The 17,445-nt window shown below is 31.4% G+C and overlaps 4 protein-coding genes and 5 long non-coding RNA genes across 9 annotated transcripts; 5 read left to right on the forward strand and 4 right to left on the reverse strand.

Moving 5' to 3' along the window:
* The first annotated feature begins 390 nt into the window (after window positions 1-390).
* LOC132913869 (uncharacterized) lies at window positions 391-3,846 on the forward strand. Its single transcript, XR_009659478.1, has 2 exons — window positions 391-494; window positions 3,627-3,846. It is a non-coding gene; the product is annotated as an uncharacterized LOC132913869 (long non-coding RNA).
* On the reverse strand, window positions 935-1,765 carry LOC132913868 (uncharacterized). The gene is made up of 2 exons (XR_009659477.1): window positions 1,282-1,765; window positions 935-1,193 (listed from the first exon to the last, which is right to left on the reverse strand). It is a non-coding gene; the product is annotated as an uncharacterized LOC132913868 (long non-coding RNA).
* On the forward strand, window positions 2,130-3,606 carry LOC132913867 (uncharacterized). Its single transcript, XM_060972477.1, has 2 exons — window positions 2,130-2,191; window positions 2,415-3,606. The coding sequence occupies exons 1-2, from the start codon at window positions 2,182-2,184 to the stop codon at window positions 3,005-3,007; spliced, it is 603 nt and encodes a 200-aa protein (XP_060828460.1). The 5' UTR covers window positions 2,130-2,181; the 3' UTR covers window positions 3,008-3,606.
* A 1,431-nt stretch (window positions 3,847-5,277) lies between the features above and the next one.
* Window positions 5,278-6,108, reverse strand: LOC132913866 (uncharacterized). The gene is made up of 2 exons (XR_009659476.1): window positions 5,625-6,108; window positions 5,278-5,536 (listed from the first exon to the last, which is right to left on the reverse strand). It is a non-coding gene; the product is annotated as an uncharacterized LOC132913866 (long non-coding RNA).
* A 364-nt stretch (window positions 6,109-6,472) lies between these two features.
* Window positions 6,473-8,189, forward strand: LOC132913865 (uncharacterized). The gene is made up of 2 exons (XM_060972476.1): window positions 6,473-6,534; window positions 6,758-8,189. Exons 1-2 carry the CDS (start codon window positions 6,525-6,527, stop codon window positions 7,348-7,350), a joined length of 603 nt encoding a protein of 200 aa, XP_060828459.1. The 5' UTR covers window positions 6,473-6,524; the 3' UTR covers window positions 7,351-8,189.
* Window positions 8,190-9,620: 1,431 nt separating this feature from the next.
* Window positions 9,621-10,451, reverse strand: LOC132913864 (uncharacterized). Its single transcript, XR_009659475.1, has 2 exons — window positions 9,968-10,451; window positions 9,621-9,879 (listed from the first exon to the last, which is right to left on the reverse strand). It is a non-coding gene; the product is annotated as an uncharacterized LOC132913864 (long non-coding RNA).
* A 364-nt stretch (window positions 10,452-10,815) lies between these two features.
* Window positions 10,816-12,532, forward strand: LOC132913862 (uncharacterized). Its single transcript, XM_060972475.1, has 2 exons — window positions 10,816-10,877; window positions 11,101-12,532. Exons 1-2 carry the CDS (start codon window positions 10,868-10,870, stop codon window positions 11,691-11,693), a joined length of 603 nt encoding a protein of 200 aa, XP_060828458.1. The 5' UTR covers window positions 10,816-10,867; the 3' UTR covers window positions 11,694-12,532.
* A 1,431-nt stretch (window positions 12,533-13,963) lies between these two features.
* Window positions 13,964-14,794, reverse strand: LOC132914375 (uncharacterized). The gene is made up of 2 exons (XR_009659577.1): window positions 14,311-14,794; window positions 13,964-14,222 (listed from the first exon to the last, which is right to left on the reverse strand). It is a non-coding gene; the product is annotated as an uncharacterized LOC132914375 (long non-coding RNA).
* Window positions 14,795-15,158: 364 nt separating this feature from the next.
* Window positions 15,159-16,875, forward strand: LOC132914367 (uncharacterized). Its single transcript, XM_060973431.1, has 2 exons — window positions 15,159-15,220; window positions 15,444-16,875. The coding sequence occupies exons 1-2, from the start codon at window positions 15,211-15,213 to the stop codon at window positions 16,034-16,036; spliced, it is 603 nt and encodes a 200-aa protein (XP_060829414.1). The 5' UTR covers window positions 15,159-15,210; the 3' UTR covers window positions 16,037-16,875.
* The last annotated feature ends 570 nt before the right edge of the window (window positions 16,876-17,445 follow it).

The following is a 17,445-nucleotide window of genomic DNA, read 5'->3' on the forward strand; positions in this document are numbered from 1 at the left end:
GTATGCAGATTCTCCTTTTTTTTCATATTGCTATTATAATGTAAATGTCATAGCACAAACCCGAACGATAAATAAATGGCTTATTTCGTAAGAAAAAATTATTGCAATTGTGAATTAAGTTAGACATTTTCAATAATTCTTACTTACGAAATTTATATGTTTTATCCTACTATAAATGGTATATGTCTGTCAGTTAGATATTATAATAACAAGTTTTCCTGTAAAACATTTTAATTTCGTCAAAACATGTGAAGCGAAGGTAGGTTTTGGCATTCTTTGTTTATGCTTAGTTGGTACCCTTTCGGCATATTCGGTTGCCATTTTGTTTATTCTCAAATTGTGTCGTTCATTTATCAAACTTGTTGTTTTTCAATTAATTGTTAATTATAACTAATTCTTCTATGGATCGCTTCTATTTAAATTCAAGTTATGATTTCGACGGAGTAGGAACAAGAAGAACAAAGAGCATACACAAATTATTTATATAAGGCAGCGTACAAGATGAACAATTTAAGGAAAATGTGGCATATATGATATTAAATAATATTTCTGTATTCAGATACTCTTCTGTAGGTTTCATTAAAGTGCATTTCTTGTATGTTACACAGTATTATGATAGAATGTAAGAATAAATACTGCAATAATAAACTGTTTGTTTCTCTGTCAATTTACGAAACTTATTTTATTATCCCGTTTATAACGTAGATGTCGTAGCACAAACCCGGACGATATATTGCAATTGTGAATTAAGTTAGACATTTTCAATAATTCTTAGTTACAAAATTTATGCTTTATTCTATCGTGGAAGGCACATGCCTGTTACTTAGATAATATTATAATAACAAGTTTTCCAATAACACATTTCAATTTCGACAAAACATGTGAATGTTATTACATAGGTTTTGGTTTTGATATATTAATTGATTCACACAGATTAGTATTGTACGTTCTGTATTTCATCACCTTGTACAGCCATTACAACACACCGGATACTCAGATAAAAGAAACGTTGCGGACAGGGAAAAACAACAAAAGAACCGCAAGCAATTGGATCAACTCTGATTATAGAAAACTAGTGATCATACCAACATAACATTTATCTCAATACTCCCCTTTGATCATAGTTTCTACAAACCCCATATCTTTGGTAAAATACTGAGTCTTAATTCTACTCAAACCTTTGGTAAGGATATCTGCAATGTTCTCAGAACTTGGCACATAAACATAATCTAAAATACCCTTTGACACACAATTCTTAACATAGAAGTAACGAACTTGAACATGCTTAGAACCCTCAGCGACTACCTCATCCTTGGACCATGAAATAGCTCCAATATTGTCACAGAGAATTTTGCATGGACGGGGATAATATGACAATTCACTCAACTCCTTTAACGGTAAGGATATCCATACAGTCTCCCTTGCTGCCTCCTGCATTGCTACAAATTCTGCTTCACAACTCGACTGATATATAACAGGTTGCTTCTGCGACAATCAAGATACTGCACCACCAGCAAGTATGAAATCATACCCACTTCTAGATTTTCTGTCTACTGAACGCCCTGCAAAATTTGAATCGCGAAACACTTTCAAAAGTTGTCCTGTCTTTTGCTATACCAGCTTTAAATCTTTGGTCTTTAGCAGGTACGCTTCACTACCTTCCAGTCAGACACAGTAGGATTTGCACACCTTTGACTCAGTTTACCTATTGCACAGGCGACATCAGGACGGCTTACAGTAGAGGCATACATTATATGCCCAACAGCTTGTTGTTCATACAACTTATTGTCAAAAGGTTCATCACACTCAATATGAAAACCAGCTTCACACTCCTTAGCTAGTGGTGTTGATACTCCAGTCTCATGAGTAATATCAAACAAATCCAGCATTTAGCCTATCTGCACGTATTGGTCAAACACAACAGTAGTACTGTTTGGCTTACTCAAATGGATGGACAGAAATTGAGTATCAATACCTAGCATCCTAACATTTAGTTTTTCCTTAATACTAACTTTGAACATATTAATCATAGTCTTTGTTCCAAATGTCGTCCACATACACAGCAACAATTAGATCTTTGGATACATTCATATACACACATAGATAACTCAGGCATGGTTTCAGATTTATATATATTTAATTATTAACTGTTAGTAAACAGTTGAGGAAATAAGAATAAAAATGAAGAACAGTAAGTAATACTCTTTAGCAATATTTATTTATCATTTTATCTGAATAGTTTGTCATTTTATAACTGTAAAGTAATACTTTATCATAATTATTTTATGTCATAAAAGTTTTATATTAGTTATAACTTCTTATTATTTATTTTTATAAATCTAATTTAATTTGTATTAAATTCTACTTTTAATCTGTCAAATATAGTATTGTCATGACATATGTTAATGTTTCAGATTCAGATGAGAGTGATTATGAAAACGGAAGTTTCAAAAATTTCTTACAAGACAACGATGGAAGTGTTGAAACAAAAGAAACTTATTCATCATATTTTTCTTGTTCAAACGATAGTGATGGTAATGAAGATTATTATAATGAAAGTACTAGTGAAAAGGATAATATAGCCATATTCAAATCTCATAACGTTTACCAAGATTTCTCTTATGAACAAGATTCAGCTGATGAAGGTTGTAGTCGAAGTATGCAGAATCATGTCTACGTACAAGATTTATCAAATTGTAATGGAGGATTGGAAACTAGGACAAAAAGGAAGACATATGAAGAAAATCCTTATCACCATAGTAAACGACAAAAGATTCATAGAAGTTCAAGTAAATCTGACGAGGAGGATATTCATGAAAAGATAGTTCACAATACAGGAAAAGAAGTAATAACACAAGAGTCAAAAAATGCTGCTGTTAAAATGGCAAATATAGATAGAGCATGTAACTTCATGTTTACTAAACCAGAAGGTTTGAGGGACAATGAGCTGCTGTACTTTGCGGATGTTTGTGCTGGACCAGGTGGTCTTAGTAAATATGTTCTATGACGAAAAAAATGGCATGCGAAAGGATTTGGTCTTACTTTAAAGAATGAATATGGTTTCAAATTAACAGATTTTTATGCAGGTCCTTGTGAAACATTTCATCCATACTATGGACCAAAAGAAAATGGTGATGTTTTTGACCCAGATAATCAAGAGGCACTTACAAATCTTATAATGCAGCATACCCATGGCAAAGGAGTATATTTTATGATGTCTGATGGAGGATTTTCAGTAGAAAGACAAGAAAATATACAAGAAATTCTTTCAAAACAATTGTATCTTTGTCAATGTTTAATAGCATTGATGATTGTAAGAGAGACTGGTCATTTTGTGACAAAATTATTTCATCTTTTTACACCCTTTAGTGCTGGTTTACTTTATTTAAGTTATTTAGTTATTTAGTTTATTAAAGAAAGGTAACACAAAAATTTTTCTCTTTTCTTTGCCCATGACACAACTGTTTAAAGTGGAAAATAAATCAATAGTTATATGTAATGTGAATAGTTTAATGCAATCATCAGTGGGTGATAGGAAACGGCTAACATTTGTTAGAAGTACCTTGGAATTAATTATTTTATGGATCTCTCCTGTTTAAATAAAATTTATGGTTTCGCCAGTATAGGAACAAGAAGAACAAAGAGCACACACAAATTATTTATATAAGGCAGCGTACAAGATGAACAATTTAAGGAAAATGTGGCATATATGATATTAAATAATATTTCTGTATTCAGATTCTCTTCTGTAGGTTTCATTAAAGTGCATTTCTTGTATGTTACACAGTATTATGATAGAATGTAAGAATAAATACTGCAATAATAAACTGTTTGTTTCTCTGTCAATTTACGAAACTTATTTTAATGTCCCGTTTATAACATAAATGTCATAGCACAAACCCGAACGATAGATAATAGCCATATTTCATTAGAAAGAATTATTGCAATTGTGAATTAAGTTAGAAACTTTCAATTCAAATTTATATGTTTTATTCTATTATAAATGATATATGTCTGTCAGTTAGACATTATAATAACGACAAGTTTTCCAGTAAAACATTTTAATTTCGATAAAATACATGTGAAGCGAAGGTAGATTTTGGCGCCCTTTGTTTGTACCCCATCGGCAAATCTGGTTCTATTCTCAAATTGTGTCGTTCATTTATCAAACTTGTTGTTTTGCAATTAATTGTTAATTAGAACTAATTCTTCTATGGATCGCTTCTATTTAAATGCAAGTTATGATTTCGATGGAGTAGGAACAGGAAGAACAAAGGACATACACGAATTATTTATAAACAATTTGCGGAATATGGGCGTAAATGATATGAAATAGTATTTCTGTATGCAGATTCTCCTTTTTTTTCATATTGCTATTATAATGTAAATGTCATAGCACAAACCCGAACGATAAATAAATGGCTTATTTCGTAAGAAAAAATTATTGCAATTGTGAATTAAGTTAGACATTTTCAATAATTCTTACTTACGAAATTTATATGTTTTATCCTACTATAAATGGTATATGTCTGTCAGTTAGATATTATAATAACAAGTTTTCCTGTAAAACATTTTAATTTCGTCAAAACATGTGAAGCGAAGGTAGGTTTTGGCATTCTTTGTTTATGCTTAGTTGGTACCCTTTCGGCATATTCGGTTGCCATTTTGTTTATTCTCAAATTGTGTCGTTCATTTATCAAACTTGTTGTTTTTCAATTAATTGTTAATTATAACTAATTCTTCTATGGATCGCTTCTATTTAAATTCAAGTTATGATTTCGACGGAGTAGGAACAAGAAGAACAAAGAGCATACACAAATTATTTATATAAGGCAGCGTACAAGATGAACAATTTAAGGAAAATGTGGCATATATGATATTAAATAATATTTCTGTATTCAGATACTCTTCTGTAGGTTTCATTAAAGTGCATTTCTTGTATGTTACACAGTATTATGATAGAATGTAAGAATAAATACTGCAATAATAAACTGTTTGTTTCTCTGTCAATTTACGAAACTTATTTTATTATCCCGTTTATAACGTAGATGTCGTAGCACAAACCCGGACGATATATTGCAATTGTGAATTAAGTTAGACATTTTCAATAATTCTTAGTTACAAAATTTATGCTTTATTCTATCGTGGAAGGCACATGCCTGTTACTTAGATAATATTATAATAACAAGTTTTCCAATAACACATTTCAATTTCGACAAAACATGTGAATGTTATTACATAGGTTTTGGTTTTGATATATTAATTGATTCACACAGATTAGTATTGTACGTTCTGTATTTCATCACCTTGTACAGCCATTACAACACACCGGATACTCAGATAAAAGAAACGTTGCGGACAGGGAAAAACAACAAAAGAACCGCAAGCAATTGGATCAACTCTGATTATAGAAAACTAGTGATCATACCAACATAACATTTATCTCAATACTCCCCTTTGATCATAGTTTCTACAAACCCCATATCTTTGGTAAAATACTGAGTCTTAATTCTACTCAAACCTTTGGTAAGGATATCTGCAATGTTCTCAGAACTTGGCACATAAACATAATCTAAAATACCCTTTGACACACAATTCTTAACATAGAAGTAACGAACTTGAACATGCTTAGAACCCTCAGCGACTACCTCATCCTTGGACCATGAAATAGCTCCAATATTGTCACAGAGAATTTTGCATGGACGGGGATAATATGACAATTCACTCAACTCCTTTAACGGTAAGGATATCCATACAGTCTCCCTTGCTGCCTCCTGCATTGCTACAAATTCTGCTTCACAACTCGACTGATATATAACAGGTTGCTTCTGCGACAATCAAGATACTGCACCACCAGCAAGTATGAAATCATACCCACTTCTAGATTTTCTGTCTACTGAACGCCCTGCAAAATTTGAATCGCGAAACACTTTCAAAAGTTGTCCTGTCTTTTGCTATACCAGCTTTAAATCTTTGGTCTTTAGCAGGTACGCTTCACTACCTTCCAGTCAGACACAGTAGGATTTGCACACCTTTGACTCAGTTTACCTATTGCACAGGCGACATCAGGACGGCTTACAGTAGAGGCATACATTATATGCCCAACAGCTTGTTGTTCATACAACTTATTGTCAAAAGGTTCATCACACTCAATATGAAAACCAGCTTCACACTCCTTAGCTAGTGGTGTTGATACTCCAGTCTCATGAGTAATATCAAACAAATCCAGCATTTAGCCTATCTGCACGTATTGGTCAAACACAACAGTAGTACTGTTTGGCTTACTCAAATGGATGGACAGAAATTGAGTATCAATACCTAGCATCCTAACATTTAGTTTTTCCTTAATACTAACTTTGAACATATTAATCATAGTCTTTGTTCCAAATGTCGTCCACATACACAGCAACAATTAGATCTTTGGATACATTCATATACACACATAGATAACTCAGGCATGGTTTCAGATTTATATATATTTAATTATTAACTGTTAGTAAACAGTTGAGGAAATAAGAATAAAAATGAAGAACAGTAAGTAATACTCTTTAGCAATATTTATTTATCATTTTATCTGAATAGTTTGTCATTTTATAACTGTAAAGTAATACTTTATCATAATTATTTTATGTCATAAAAGTTTTATATTAGTTATAACTTCTTATTATTTATTTTTATAAATCTAATTTAATTTGTATTAAATTCTACTTTTAATCTGTCAAATATAGTATTGTCATGACATATGTTAATGTTTCAGATTCAGATGAGAGTGATTATGAAAACGGAAGTTTCAAAAATTTCTTACAAGACAACGATGGAAGTGTTGAAACAAAAGAAACTTATTCATCATATTTTTCTTGTTCAAACGATAGTGATGGTAATGAAGATTATTATAATGAAAGTACTAGTGAAAAGGATAATATAGCCATATTCAAATCTCATAACGTTTACCAAGATTTCTCTTATGAACAAGATTCAGCTGATGAAGGTTGTAGTCGAAGTATGCAGAATCATGTCTACGTACAAGATTTATCAAATTGTAATGGAGGATTGGAAACTAGGACAAAAAGGAAGACATATGAAGAAAATCCTTATCACCATAGTAAACGACAAAAGATTCATAGAAGTTCAAGTAAATCTGACGAGGAGGATATTCATGAAAAGATAGTTCACAATACAGGAAAAGAAGTAATAACACAAGAGTCAAAAAATGCTGCTGTTAAAATGGCAAATATAGATAGAGCATGTAACTTCATGTTTACTAAACCAGAAGGTTTGAGGGACAATGAGCTGCTGTACTTTGCGGATGTTTGTGCTGGACCAGGTGGTCTTAGTAAATATGTTCTATGACGAAAAAAATGGCATGCGAAAGGATTTGGTCTTACTTTAAAGAATGAATATGGTTTCAAATTAACAGATTTTTATGCAGGTCCTTGTGAAACATTTCATCCATACTATGGACCAAAAGAAAATGGTGATGTTTTTGACCCAGATAATCAAGAGGCACTTACAAATCTTATAATGCAGCATACCCATGGCAAAGGAGTATATTTTATGATGTCTGATGGAGGATTTTCAGTAGAAAGACAAGAAAATATACAAGAAATTCTTTCAAAACAATTGTATCTTTGTCAATGTTTAATAGCATTGATGATTGTAAGAGAGACTGGTCATTTTGTGACAAAATTATTTCATCTTTTTACACCCTTTAGTGCTGGTTTACTTTATTTAAGTTATTTAGTTATTTAGTTTATTAAAGAAAGGTAACACAAAAATTTTTCTCTTTTCTTTGCCCATGACACAACTGTTTAAAGTGGAAAATAAATCAATAGTTATATGTAATGTGAATAGTTTAATGCAATCATCAGTGGGTGATAGGAAACGGCTAACATTTGTTAGAAGTACCTTGGAATTAATTATTTTATGGATCTCTCCTGTTTAAATAAAATTTATGGTTTCGCCAGTATAGGAACAAGAAGAACAAAGAGCACACACAAATTATTTATATAAGGCAGCGTACAAGATGAACAATTTAAGGAAAATGTGGCATATATGATATTAAATAATATTTCTGTATTCAGATTCTCTTCTGTAGGTTTCATTAAAGTGCATTTCTTGTATGTTACACAGTATTATGATAGAATGTAAGAATAAATACTGCAATAATAAACTGTTTGTTTCTCTGTCAATTTACGAAACTTATTTTAATGTCCCGTTTATAACATAAATGTCATAGCACAAACCCGAACGATAGATAATAGCCATATTTCATTAGAAAGAATTATTGCAATTGTGAATTAAGTTAGAAACTTTCAATTCAAATTTATATGTTTTATTCTATTATAAATGATATATGTCTGTCAGTTAGACATTATAATAACGACAAGTTTTCCAGTAAAACATTTTAATTTCGATAAAATACATGTGAAGCGAAGGTAGATTTTGGCGCCCTTTGTTTGTACCCCATCGGCAAATCTGGTTCTATTCTCAAATTGTGTCGTTCATTTATCAAACTTGTTGTTTTGCAATTAATTGTTAATTAGAACTAATTCTTCTATGGATCGCTTCTATTTAAATGCAAGTTATGATTTCGATGGAGTAGGAACAGGAAGAACAAAGGACATACACGAATTATTTATAAACAATTTGCGGAATATGGGCGTAAATGATATGAAATAGTATTTCTGTATGCAGATTCTCCTTTTTTTTCATATTGCTATTATAATGTAAATGTCATAGCACAAACCCGAACGATAAATAAATGGCTTATTTCGTAAGAAAAAATTATTGCAATTGTGAATTAAGTTAGACATTTTCAATAATTCTTACTTACGAAATTTATATGTTTTATCCTACTATAAATGGTATATGTCTGTCAGTTAGATATTATAATAACAAGTTTTCCTGTAAAACATTTTAATTTCGTCAAAACATGTGAAGCGAAGGTAGGTTTTGGCATTCTTTGTTTATGCTTAGTTGGTACCCTTTCGGCATATTCGGTTGCCATTTTGTTTATTCTCAAATTGTGTCGTTCATTTATCAAACTTGTTGTTTTTCAATTAATTGTTAATTATAACTAATTCTTCTATGGATCGCTTCTATTTAAATTCAAGTTATGATTTCGACGGAGTAGGAACAAGAAGAACAAAGAGCATACACAAATTATTTATATAAGGCAGCGTACAAGATGAACAATTTAAGGAAAATGTGGCATATATGATATTAAATAATATTTCTGTATTCAGATACTCTTCTGTAGGTTTCATTAAAGTGCATTTCTTGTATGTTACACAGTATTATGATAGAATGTAAGAATAAATACTGCAATAATAAACTGTTTGTTTCTCTGTCAATTTACGAAACTTATTTTATTATCCCGTTTATAACGTAGATGTCGTAGCACAAACCCGGACGATATATTGCAATTGTGAATTAAGTTAGACATTTTCAATAATTCTTAGTTACAAAATTTATGCTTTATTCTATCGTGGAAGGCACATGCCTGTTACTTAGATAATATTATAATAACAAGTTTTCCAATAACACATTTCAATTTCGACAAAACATGTGAATGTTATTACATAGGTTTTGGTTTTGATATATTAATTGATTCACACAGATTAGTATTGTACGTTCTGTATTTCATCACCTTGTACAGCCATTACAACACACCGGATACTCAGATAAAAGAAACGTTGCGGACAGGGAAAAACAACAAAAGAACCGCAAGCAATTGGATCAACTCTGATTATAGAAAACTAGTGATCATACCAACATAACATTTATCTCAATACTCCCCTTTGATCATAGTTTCTACAAACCCCATATCTTTGGTAAAATACTGAGTCTTAATTCTACTCAAACCTTTGGTAAGGATATCTGCAATGTTCTCAGAACTTGGCACATAAACATAATCTAAAATACCCTTTGACACACAATTCTTAACATAGAAGTAACGAACTTGAACATGCTTAGAACCCTCAGCGACTACCTCATCCTTGGACCATGAAATAGCTCCAATATTGTCACAGAGAATTTTGCATGGACGGGGATAATATGACAATTCACTCAACTCCTTTAACGGTAAGGATATCCATACAGTCTCCCTTGCTGCCTCCTGCATTGCTACAAATTCTGCTTCACAACTCGACTGATATATAACAGGTTGCTTCTGCGACAATCAAGATACTGCACCACCAGCAAGTATGAAATCATACCCACTTCTAGATTTTCTGTCTACTGAACGCCCTGCAAAATTTGAATCGCGAAACACTTTCAAAAGTTGTCCTGTCTTTTGCTATACCAGCTTTAAATCTTTGGTCTTTAGCAGGTACGCTTCACTACCTTCCAGTCAGACACAGTAGGATTTGCACACCTTTGACTCAGTTTACCTATTGCACAGGCGACATCAGGACGGCTTACAGTAGAGGCATACATTATATGCCCAACAGCTTGTTGTTCATACAACTTATTGTCAAAAGGTTCATCACACTCAATATGAAAACCAGCTTCACACTCCTTAGCTAGTGGTGTTGATACTCCAGTCTCATGAGTAATATCAAACAAATCCAGCATTTAGCCTATCTGCACGTATTGGTCAAACACAACAGTAGTACTGTTTGGCTTACTCAAATGGATGGACAGAAATTGAGTATCAATACCTAGCATCCTAACATTTAGTTTTTCCTTAATACTAACTTTGAACATATTAATCATAGTCTTTGTTCCAAATGTCGTCCACATACACAGCAACAATTAGATCTTTGGATACATTCATATACACACATAGATAACTCAGGCATGGTTTCAGATTTATATATATTTAATTATTAACTGTTAGTAAACAGTTGAGGAAATAAGAATAAAAATGAAGAACAGTAAGTAATACTCTTTAGCAATATTTATTTATCATTTTATCTGAATAGTTTGTCATTTTATAACTGTAAAGTAATACTTTATCATAATTATTTTATGTCATAAAAGTTTTATATTAGTTATAACTTCTTATTATTTATTTTTATAAATCTAATTTAATTTGTATTAAATTCTACTTTTAATCTGTCAAATATAGTATTGTCATGACATATGTTAATGTTTCAGATTCAGATGAGAGTGATTATGAAAACGGAAGTTTCAAAAATTTCTTACAAGACAACGATGGAAGTGTTGAAACAAAAGAAACTTATTCATCATATTTTTCTTGTTCAAACGATAGTGATGGTAATGAAGATTATTATAATGAAAGTACTAGTGAAAAGGATAATATAGCCATATTCAAATCTCATAACGTTTACCAAGATTTCTCTTATGAACAAGATTCAGCTGATGAAGGTTGTAGTCGAAGTATGCAGAATCATGTCTACGTACAAGATTTATCAAATTGTAATGGAGGATTGGAAACTAGGACAAAAAGGAAGACATATGAAGAAAATCCTTATCACCATAGTAAACGACAAAAGATTCATAGAAGTTCAAGTAAATCTGACGAGGAGGATATTCATGAAAAGATAGTTCACAATACAGGAAAAGAAGTAATAACACAAGAGTCAAAAAATGCTGCTGTTAAAATGGCAAATATAGATAGAGCATGTAACTTCATGTTTACTAAACCAGAAGGTTTGAGGGACAATGAGCTGCTGTACTTTGCGGATGTTTGTGCTGGACCAGGTGGTCTTAGTAAATATGTTCTATGACGAAAAAAATGGCATGCGAAAGGATTTGGTCTTACTTTAAAGAATGAATATGGTTTCAAATTAACAGATTTTTATGCAGGTCCTTGTGAAACATTTCATCCATACTATGGACCAAAAGAAAATGGTGATGTTTTTGACCCAGATAATCAAGAGGCACTTACAAATCTTATAATGCAGCATACCCATGGCAAAGGAGTATATTTTATGATGTCTGATGGAGGATTTTCAGTAGAAAGACAAGAAAATATACAAGAAATTCTTTCAAAACAATTGTATCTTTGTCAATGTTTAATAGCATTGATGATTGTAAGAGAGACTGGTCATTTTGTGACAAAATTATTTCATCTTTTTACACCCTTTAGTGCTGGTTTACTTTATTTAAGTTATTTAGTTATTTAGTTTATTAAAGAAAGGTAACACAAAAATTTTTCTCTTTTCTTTGCCCATGACACAACTGTTTAAAGTGGAAAATAAATCAATAGTTATATGTAATGTGAATAGTTTAATGCAATCATCAGTGGGTGATAGGAAACGGCTAACATTTGTTAGAAGTACCTTGGAATTAATTATTTTATGGATCTCTCCTGTTTAAATAAAATTTATGGTTTCGCCAGTATAGGAACAAGAAGAACAAAGAGCACACACAAATTATTTATATAAGGCAGCGTACAAGATGAACAATTTAAGGAAAATGTGGCATATATGATATTAAATAATATTTCTGTATTCAGATTCTCTTCTGTAGGTTTCATTAAAGTGCATTTCTTGTATGTTACACAGTATTATGATAGAATGTAAGAATAAATACTGCAATAATAAACTGTTTGTTTCTCTGTCAATTTACGAAACTTATTTTAATGTCCCGTTTATAACATAAATGTCATAGCACAAACCCGAACGATAGATAATAGCCATATTTCATTAGAAAGAATTATTGCAATTGTGAATTAAGTTAGAAACTTTCAATTCAAATTTATATGTTTTATTCTATTATAAATGATATATGTCTGTCAGTTAGACATTATAATAACGACAAGTTTTCCAGTAAAACATTTTAATTTCGATAAAATACATGTGAAGCGAAGGTAGATTTTGGCGCCCTTTGTTTGTACCCCATCGGCAAATCTGGTTCTATTCTCAAATTGTGTCGTTCATTTATCAAACTTGTTGTTTTGCAATTAATTGTTAATTAGAACTAATTCTTCTATGGATCGCTTCTATTTAAATGCAAGTTATGATTTCGATGGAGTAGGAACAGGAAGAACAAAGGACATACACGAATTATTTATAAACAATTTGCGGAATATGGGCGTAAATGATATGAAATAGTATTTCTGTATGCAGATTCTCCTTTTTTTTCATATTGCTATTATAATGTAAATGTCATAGCACAAACCCGAACGATAAATAAATGGCTTATTTCGTAAGAAAAAATTATTGCAATTGTGAATTAAGTTAGACATTTTCAATAATTCTTACTTACGAAATTTATATGTTTTATCCTACTATAAATGGTATATGTCTGTCAGTTAGATATTATAATAACAAGTTTTCCTGTAAAACATTTTAATTTCGTCAAAACATGTGAAGCGAAGGTAGGTTTTGGCATTCTTTGTTTATGCTTAGTTGGTACCCTTTCGGCATATTCGGTTGCCATTTTGTTTATTCTCAAATTGTGTCGTTCATTTATCAAACTTGTTGTTTTTCAATTAATTGTTAATTATAACTAATTCTTCTATGGATCGCTTCTATTTAAATTCAAGTTATGATTTCGACGGAGTAGGAACAAGAAGAACAAAGAGCATACACAAATTATTTATATAAGGCAGCGTACAAGATGAACAATTTAAGGAAAATGTGGCATATATGATATTAAATAATATTTCTGTATTCAGATTCTCTTCTGTAGGTTTCATTAAAGTGCATTTCTTGTATGTTACACAGTATTATGATAGAATGTAAGAATAAATACTGCAATAATAAACTGTTTGTTTCTCTGTCAATTTACGAAACTTATTTTATTATCCCGTTTATAACGTAGATGTCGTAGCACAAACCCGGACGATATATTGCAATTGTGAATTAAGTTAGACATTTTCAATAATTCTTAGTTACAAAATTTATGCTTTATTCTATCGTGGAAGGCACATGCCTGTTACTTAGATAATATTATAATAACAAGTTTTCCAATAACACATTTCAATTTCGACAAAACATGTGAATGTTATTACATAGGTTTTGGTTTTGATATATTAATTGATTCACACAGATTAGTATTGTACGTTCTGTATTTCATCACCTTGTACAGCCATTACAACACACCGGATACTCAGATAAAAGAAACGTTGCGGACAGGGAAAAACAACAAAAGAACCGCAAGCAATTGGATCAACTCTGATTATAGAAAACTAGTGATCATACCAACATAACATTTATCTCAATACTCCCCTTTGATCATAGTTTCTACAAACCCCATATCTTTGGTAAAATACTGAGTCTTAATTCTACTCAAACCTTTGGTAAGGATATCTGCAATGTTCTCAGAACTTGGCACATAAACATAATCTAAAATACCCTTTGACACACAATTCTTAACATAGAAGTAACGAACTTGAACATGCTTAGAACCCTCAGCGACTACCTCATCCTTGGACCATGAAATAGCTCCAATATTGTCACAGAGAATTTTGCATGGACGGGGATAATATGACAATTCACTCAACTCCTTTAACGGTAAGGATATCCATACAGTCTCCCTTGCTGCCTCCTGCATTGCTACAAATTCTGCTTCACAACTCGACTGATATATAACAGGTTGCTTCTGCGACAATCAAGATACTGCACCACCAGCAAGTATGAAATCATACCCACTTCTAGATTTTCTGTCTACTGAACGCCCTGCAAAATTTGAATCGCGAAACACTTTCAAAAGTTGTCCTGTCTTTTGCTATACCAGCTTTAAATCTTTGGTCTTTAGCAGGTACGCTTCACTACCTTCCAGTCAGACACAGTAGGATTTGCACACCTTTGACTCAGTTTACCTATTGCACAGGCGACATCAGGACGGCTTACAGTAGAGGCATACATTATATGCCCAACAGCTTGTTGTTCATACAACTTATTGTCAAAAGGTTCATCACACTCAATATGAAAACCAGCTTCACACTCCTTAGCTAGTGGTGTTGATACTCCAGTCTCATGAGTAATATCAAACAAATCCAGCATTTAGCCTATCTGCACGTATTGGTCAAACACAACAGTAGTACTGTTTGGCTTACTCAAATGGATGGACAGAAATTGAGTATCAATACCTAGCATCCTAACATTTAGTTTTTCCTTAATACTAACTTTGAACATATTAATCATAGTCTTTGTTCCAAATGTCGTCCACATACACAGCAACAATTAGATCTTTGGATACATTCATATACACACATAGATAACTCAGGCATGGTTTCAGATTTATATATATTTAATTATTAACTGTTAGTAAACAGTTGAGGAAATAAGAATAAAAATGAAGAACAGTAAGTAATACTCTTTAGCAATATTTATTTATCATTTTATCTGAATAGTTTGTCATTTTATAACTGTAAAGTAATACTTTATCATAATTATTTTATGTCATAAAAGTTTTATATTAGTTATAACTTCTTATTATTTATTTTTATAAATCTAATTTAATTTGTATTAAATTCTACTTTTAATCTGTCAAATATAGTATTGTCATGACATATGTTAATGTTTCAGATTCAGATGAGAGTGATTATGAAAACGGAAGTTTCAAAAATTTCTTACAAGACAACGATGGAAGTGTTGAAACAAAAGAAACTTATTCATCATATTTTTCTTGTTCAAACGATAGTGATGGTAATGAAGATTATTATAATGAAAGTACTAGTGAAAAGGATAATATAGCCATATTCAAATCTCATAACGTTTACCAAGATTTCTCTTATGAACAAGATTCAGCTGATGAAGGTTGTAGTCGAAGTATGCAGAATCATGTCTACGTACAAGATTTATCAAATTGTAATGGAGGATTGGAAACTAGGACAAAAAGGAAGACATATGAAGAAAATCCTTATCACCATAGTAAACGACAAAAGATTCATAGAAGTTCAAGTAAATCTGACGAGGAGGATATTCATGAAAAGATAGTTCACAATACAGGAAAAGAAGTAATAACACAAGAGTCAAAAAATGCTGCTGTTAAAATGGCAAATATAGATAGAGCATGTAACTTCATGTTTACTAAACCAGAAGGTTTGAGGGACAATGAGCTGCTGTACTTTGCGGATGTTTGTGCTGGACCAGGTGGTCTTAGTAAATATGTTCTATGACGAAAAAAATGGCATGCGAAAGGATTTGGTCTTACTTTAAAGAATGAATATGGTTTCAAATTAACAGATTTTTATGCAGGTCCTTGTGAAACATTTCATCCATACTATGGACCAAAAGAAAATGGTGATGTTTTTGACCCAGATAATCAAGAGGCACTTACAAATCTTATAATGCAGCATACCCATGGCAAAGGAGTATATTTTATGATGTCTGATGGAGGATTTTCAGTAGAAAGACAAGAAAATATACAAGAAATTCTTTCAAAACAATTGTATCTTTGTCAATGTTTAATAGCATTGATGATTGTAAGAGAGACTGGTCATTTTGTGACAAAATTATTTCATCTTTTTACACCCTTTAGTGCTGGTTTACTTTATTTAAGTTATTTAGTTATTTAGTTTATTAAAGAAAGGTAACACAAAAATTTTTCTCTTTTCTTTGCCCATGACACAACTGTTTAAAGTGGAAAATAAATCAATAGTTATATGTAATGTGAATAGTTTAATGCAATCATCAGTGGGTGATAGGAAACGGCTAACATTTGTTAGAAGTACCTTGGAATTAATTATTTTATGGATCTCTCCTGTTTAAATAAAATTTATGGTTTCGCCAGTATAGGAACAAGAAGAACAAAGAGCACACACAAATTATTTATATAAGGCAGCGTACAAGATGAACAATTTAAGGAAAATGTGGCATATATGATATTAAATAATATTTCTGTATTCAGATTCTCTTCTGTAGGTTTCATTAAAGTGCATTTCTTGTATGTTACACAGTATTATGATAGAATGTAAGAATAAATACTGCAATAATAAACTGTTTGTTTCTCTGTCAATTTACGAAACTTATTTTAATGTCCCGTTTATAACATAAATGTCATAGCACAAACCCGAACGATAGATAATAGCCATATTTCATTAGAAAGAATTATTGCAATTGTGAATTAAGTTAGAAACTTTCAATTCAAATTTATATGTTTTATTCTATTATAAATGATATATGTCTGTCAGTTAGACATTATAATAACGACAAGTTTTCCAGTAAAACATTTTAATTTCGATAAAATACATGTGAAGCGAAGGTAGATTTTGGCGCCCTTTGTTTGTACCCCATCGGCAAATCTGGTTCTATTCTCAAATTGTGTCGTTCATTTATCAAACTTGTTGTTTTGCAATTAATTGTTAATTAGAACTAATTCTTCTATGGATCGCTTCTATTTAAATGCAAGTTATGATTTCGATGGAGTAGGAACAGGAAGAACAAAGGACATACACGAATTATTTATAAACAATTTGCGGAATATGGGCGTAAATGATATGAAATAGTATTTCTGTATGCAGATTCTCCTTTTTTTTCATATTGCTATTATAATGTAAATGTCATAGCACAAACCCGAACGATAAAT

This window comes from Bombus pascuorum, chromosome 14 (assembly GCF_905332965.1).
Source record: "Bombus pascuorum chromosome 14, iyBomPasc1.1, whole genome shotgun sequence".
Classification (NCBI taxonomy): Eukaryota; Metazoa; Arthropoda; class Insecta; order Hymenoptera; family Apidae; genus Bombus; species Bombus pascuorum.